Source organism: Alligator sinensis, unplaced genomic scaffold (genome assembly GCF_000455745.1).
Source record: "Alligator sinensis unplaced genomic scaffold, ASM45574v1 scaffold570_1, whole genome shotgun sequence".
NCBI classification, from domain to species: Eukaryota; Metazoa; Chordata; order Crocodylia; family Alligatoridae; genus Alligator; species Alligator sinensis.
Genome location: NW_005841997.1, coordinates 1,352,423 through 1,358,597, shown reverse-complemented (window position 1 = coordinate 1,358,597; position 6,175 = coordinate 1,352,423). Strand labels below are relative to the sequence as shown.

Here is a 6,175-nt window from a genome sequence, read left to right as displayed (position 1 = left end):
GGGAAAGAGAGAAAGAAAGAGAGAGGAAAAAGGAAAAAGAAAGATGGTATGTCCTTCACTGCCCATGTCTCCCACCGCTGTGGCTTGGGTCTTCTAGTCCAGAGCAGTGTCCCATGAAGGGAGGCAGTGACACCCCAGCAGCAGCTGCCAGGGCCAGGTCCAGGTCCATGTCCAGGGCGCTCAGGCCTCTCGGATGGCCCCAGAGTAGGGCGGGGCCTGGGTGCAGGGCTGAGAGGGAGGGCCCAGGTGGTGCAGGGAAAAGCAAGTGCAGGGGGAAGGTGCTGTGGATAGGCTGGCCTGGCTGGGCCCCTGGAAAGGTGGCAACCGGAGGAGAGTGGGGGCCAGTCAGGAAGTGGAGGCTGCCTTGGGGCTCTTCAGACTCAGGCCATGGCAGGTGGGTGTACCTAACAGCACCCGAGGTGGGGCCTGGTCTGGCCTGGCCCGTGCAGCTTCAGAGATGGGACACAGCCACCCTGCCTGCAAAGGGACACCACCTGGCTGGGGCATGACACCAGGCTTGGGGGGCTTTTGGCTCGGCCTGTGTCCTTGGGCCGTGATGGAAGCCCCTCAGGCTTTGGGAACAGCGGCCACAGGCAGTGCTCAGGGCCAAGTTGGCCACGAGCCTACAGTGTAGAAACTCTGCACAGTGCCTGCACCAACCCTGGCCCCAGTCCCAGGAGAGGAGCTGCAGGTGGGCAAGGCTGGGGCACAGGCATGGCACACCCATGGCAGCTGTTCTTGGGAGCTCTTGCAGCCAGGCCCTTGCACCAGGGGTGGCTGGCTCCACCCTGCTCACATTGTGCCCAGTGTCCTGCCTCAACCCAGGTGGTGTCCCCTTGCAGGCAGGGTGGCTGTGCCCCATGCCCATGGAGCTGCGTGGGCCAGGCCGGGCCTATCTTGGGTGCCGCCAGCCGCTCAAGTCTGGGGAAGCCCAGGGCAGCCCCCACTTCCCACCCAGCCCCCAACTTTTTAAGGGCCCAGCTGGGTTGGGCTGCCTGTGGCACCTCCCCCTGTGTCTGCTTCAACTCATGCTTCCCAGACCCAGCTCCAAGTGTCCAGCACTGCCCCTGCCAGGGTGGGATGGGACATCCATCTGCTCTGTGCAGCAGTCCTGCACAGTACTTACCCAGGCCCTGGCCCTGCCCTGCAAAATGACCACAGAATTAGAACTCTATGCTGTGATCAACCCACAACAATTGGTAAGCACCCCCATGATTTAAGTAGACCACTATCTTTTATCCTAACAATGACCCATCCTGGAGTTGCAGATTAGAAAGCTGTTTCATGCGTGATATCACCAGTAAAAGACCTCTTTCTGGATCTGACAGGAACAGGTAGACTGAATGGTGAAAACAGTTAAGATTAATTGAAATGGCTGCCTCTTGCAAAAACGTCAGTGATCACACTAGCACAGGGATCGGCAACCCCCGGCACATGTGCCAATTAGAGGCACGCAGAGACATTTTTCCTGGCATGCCAGGAGGAGTGCAGGGAAGTTTTTTGGTTTTTTTTTAACATTATGTTGCTGCTCTGGGCTCTCCCAAGCAGTCATAGGTCCCAGCACCATGGCAGGCACCAGGGGCAGAGTTGGGAGAACACAGGCAGGGTCACAGTCTGCGTTCTGCTGCCCCTGCCCCTGGGCTGTGCCCCCCAGTCTAGCCTGGCCCCTAGAAGGCAGCAGGCAATTGCGCACTCCCCGGCAGCAGCCAGTGAGTGCAGGCTTTTTTTTTTTTTTTTTTTTTTTAAAAGAGCTGGGAGAACAGGCAGAGCAACCATTGAGAGTGGGTGGGAGATGGCGCCGAATCAATTTGGGACAGTGATTCACCGAATTGAATCACTGCCCCCGAATGGCCGAATCCAAAGCGAACACTAGTCGCTTCACACAGGCCTACTGCGCAGTAGTGTCGGAAAATAACTGCGTGGCAATGGGATTGCACACTGGTTACTGCACAGTCATTTAGTACTTGGTAAAGAAAGTACTAAATGAACGTGGTAACAACTGCACAGTTGGCCACTCATGTAGACATGGCCAGTATGACTCAGAGATACTAAGCAAAGGTTGGCAACCCCCAGCATGCATGCCAGAGCATGTCATACAAAGGCATTTTGCTTGGCATACACACCTCAGGGCAGACAGTGGGGAAGGGACCGGGGCTGCACTGTCACAACAAGGATCAAGCCTCTTGCAGTTCCCTCGCCATCTGCCCCTGGCACGCCAACATCTTACAAGTCAAGGTTGGGGTGCTTTTGGCACTCTGCCCAAAAACACTGCTGACCCCTGTACTAGAGAGAGCTTAATTACACACCCAAAACATGTTAAAAACATCACTGAAGTTGTGAACTCAAGCACTCAAATGAGAATACGTCTTATACAAGATAGAACCTTCGTTTGGATGCTTTGTGTACAATCTTTATGATAAAATAAAATAATGTAAATAAAAATGTCAATTCTGACATTTCTTAATTTTTAGAGGGCTCTACTTTGCAACCCTGATGTTCCTTCAATGTTGTTTTAAACAACAGGCTGAAAAAAAAAAATCATACCAAATTGGCACCAATATACACCATCAACAGGGTTGGAACCAGAGTTAGATCCACTCCACTGGCATCTGCCACTTGAGCTAATGGAGTATCTAACAACAGCATTCTGACATTCTCTCTATGGACCAACACTAAAAGGAGATGGGACATTAAGGTTTCACAGACATTTGCTGACAGGATAATGTTAAGTTTCAAGAATTGTGGGCCACATTGCAGACTCACAGATTATATAGTCAGAAGGGACCACAATGGATCATTGTGTCTGAATCCCTGCCCCTGGCAGGAAAGAGAACCAAGGTCAAACGGCCCCAGCCAGGTGACTGTCAAGCCTCCTCTTGAAGACCTCCAAGTTAGGTGATAGTACTACCTCTCTAGGAAGCCCATTTCTGATTCTGGCCACCCTTACAGTAAAAAATGTCTTCCTAATGTCTAACCTAAATCTACTCTCCACTACTTTGCACCCACTATTCCTAGTTACTGCCTGGGGCGCTCTGGTAAATAGCGCATCACCAATTCCCTGTTGTCCTCCCTTGATAAACTTATAGGCGGCTACAAAGTCACCCCTCAGCCGTCTTTTGTAAAGGCTGAAGAGATCCAGATCTCTCAACCTCCCCTCATAGGGTCTTTCATGGAGACCACTAGTCATGCGACTGGCCCTCCTCTGAACCCTCTCCAGATTCTCCATGTCCCTCTTGAAGTGCGGTGCCCAAAACTGGACACAGTACTCCAACTGTGGCCTGACCAATGCCGCATAGAGGGGGAGAATCACCTCCCTTGATCTGTTGGTCATGCATCTGCTACTACACGACAAAGTGCGATTGGCTTTGTTGATGGCCTCATTACACTCCCGGCCCATTTTCATCTTGGAGTCAACTATGACTCCAAGATCTCTCTCAGCCTCTGAGCTCCTGAGGACATCCCCCAACCTGTAGGTGTATTGGGGATTCCTCCTTCCTAGGTGGAGTACCTTACATTTATCTTTGTTGAACTGCATCCTATTTTGCTCCACCCACTGATCCAACCTGTCCAGGTTGACCTGTATCTGCTCCCTGCCCTCTGGTGTGTTAATTCTGCCCCATAACTTGGTATCATCTGCGAACTTGGAAAGGGTGCTCACCACACCCTCGTCCAAATCGCTGAAGAAGATATTAAATAACACCGGTCCAAGGACCAAACCCTGCGGGACCCCAGTGCCCACCTCCTTCCAGGCCGAGAACGACCCATCCACCACCACTCTCTGGGTGCAATCCCTAAGCCACTTAGCCGCCCACTAACTGGACTGGAGGGATTATGTTCTACTATAGATTTAAAAAATAAAGAAAAGTAATTAGATTCCAGGAAACTATAGACAAACTAATCAAGGATAAACCACACAAGGTTTGCACGCGACTAAGATCCGTCAACTATTTGAAAGCTCTGCCATTCAGAATATCTTATGGGAAACGCCACACTACCTGGGCCCAAGGACTTAGTAGCAGAAATCACTTAGGAACTTTTGAAAATTTTAGCCAAGCTCCATAGAAGGGAACAAAAGACTGCCCTGGCTGAAAGCAAAGATTTCCTCCCTCCCCCCACTATGCTAAGACCATTTCCAATTCTGAGAATTCCAGTCACTTCCAGTTATTCTCTCCTCAAAGCAACTGTACTCAGTACCGGATGTATAGCAATACGACTGCGCCTTTTTCCTCCCAGATACTTCCGTATGACATACACTGCATGGTCTTGGTTTGATTAATACCTGGCTGTCAGAAAAAATAAGATGGCATGCAACTGCGAAACTGTCAAGACAGAAACACACAAATTCTTTGAAAAAAAAAAAATACAATAAGAGGGTATGGATGCAATGTTACTACATTACACTGAAACACGTCACTACTAGCCTCACAGACAAGTTAAAAAAACAAAACAAAAGGATTAAAATAACCAAATTTTCTTAAAAACAAGCAAGCAGATGTTGAAAATGTAGTGCCAGAAAAAGAATAGCAACCCAGAGATTAAAAACACAGGTTTCAGGGGAGTGAGACTCGCTTCCTGTTCTGACAACTGTTATTACAGTAGTCTTCAAACAGGAAGCCTGTTTGAATTTTACATTGTTTCTTGGTTACATACAACTATCTTCAGATAAGTTATGTTTCAAGTTAATTAAGAGGATCTAGAAATGTTTCTGGATAAGGTAGTTACATTTCAGATCAATTTAAATCTTTAAAGTCATTTGTGGATTCCTTACAATTCCAGTTATTTTCTGTAGGTGGTGTTCAAAGCACAGTGGACTTTCACCCCAAAAATGCATTTTCAATAAAAATCCTGCAAAGAGAAATTATCTGGACAAACACCAATCTGCTGAACTTTACAGAAAGCAAGCACAGCAATTGACTTAAATGGGACTACTCATTGTATAAAAAGTTAAGCATGTGTGCAAATTCCTACAGAATCACTGCCTTAGACTGCAAGCTCCACAGGGCAGGACAAGTATATGACTCTTCGTAGACTCCTGTGAATATTTAGTTATGTAAAGCTATTTTACGCATCACCTGCAAAGGCAACTAACTATGGTTTGATCTGGTTGGCTGTTTCTTCACCCTGAATGGCAAAACACTTGCCTTAGAAGACTGCCAATGCTTGGAGCTTCTTGCAGAAGCAAATAAAGCCCATTCCTTTCTCCACTTTCCTCAAAAGCCTTACGTAGCAACCCTCCTGCAGGTCAAGGTCAGACTACTGCTCCCTCCACAGACAACGAGGGTTGTGTCTTACAGCAGACAGAAGTGGGGCGGGATTGAACATCACTTGATGGACTCCTCAGTACTTGGCTTGCACCCTGCTCTTCACACAGATAGGAATGTAGCAACTAACAGAGCAGAAATCATTAACAGCACTGCAGAACTTCATGCAGAGCTTGACTGCATGGTGCACTTCGAGAGTCCTCTAGATCAGCATTTCCCAATCTTTTCCAAACCAAGGCACACATAACATTAATAACATTTTTCTACAGCACACCTGTTAAGGCATTCCGCATCCACATACTTAATGAGCTCATTGTAGTTCACTGCTGCAGCAAAATTTCATGGCACAGCTGTTCAGAGGCTTATGAACTGCGCATCCCCCACAGCCAGTACATGCGCAGTAGATTTCATAGACATTAGGGCTGGAAGGGACCTCGGAAGATCATCGAGTCCAGCCCCCTGCCCAAAGGGCAGGAAGTCAGCTGGGGTCATAGGATCCCAGCAAGATAAGCATCCAGTTTGCTCTTGAAGGCGTTCAATGTAGGCGCTTGAACCACCCCCGGTGGCAGGCTGTTCCAGACCTTGGGGGCTCGGACAGTAAAGAAATTCTTCCTTATGTCCAGCCTGAAACGGTCTTGTAGTAGTTTATGACCGTTCGACCTAGTCGTCATCCCTTGGGGCGCTCTGGTGAACAAACGTTCCCCCAGATGCTGGTGGTCACCCCTGATAAACTTATAGGTGGCCATCAGATCACCCCTGAGCCTGCGCTTTTCCAGGCTAAAGAGCCCCAGGGCTCTCAGCCTGTCATCGTAGGGTCTGCTTCCCTGACCTCTGATCATGCGCATGGCTCTTCTCTAGACTCTCTCAAGCTTCTCCACATCCTTTTTGAATTGTGGAGCCCAAAACTGGAAGCA

The 6,175-nt window shown here is 49.0% G+C and overlaps 1 protein-coding gene across 1 annotated transcript in view; it reads right to left on the bottom strand.

The window, feature by feature from the left end:
• PPM1F (protein phosphatase, Mg2+/Mn2+ dependent 1F) overlaps window positions 1-6,175 on the bottom strand; it is a 55,113-nt gene that overhangs the window by 33,664 nt on the left and 15,274 nt on the right. The window contains exon 2 of the mRNA XM_025201528.1: window positions 2,545-2,672. Within this exon, the coding sequence (XP_025057313.1) occupies window positions 2,545-2,672 (128 nt within the window). The remainder of the gene's footprint in view (window positions 1-2,544; window positions 2,673-6,175) is intronic.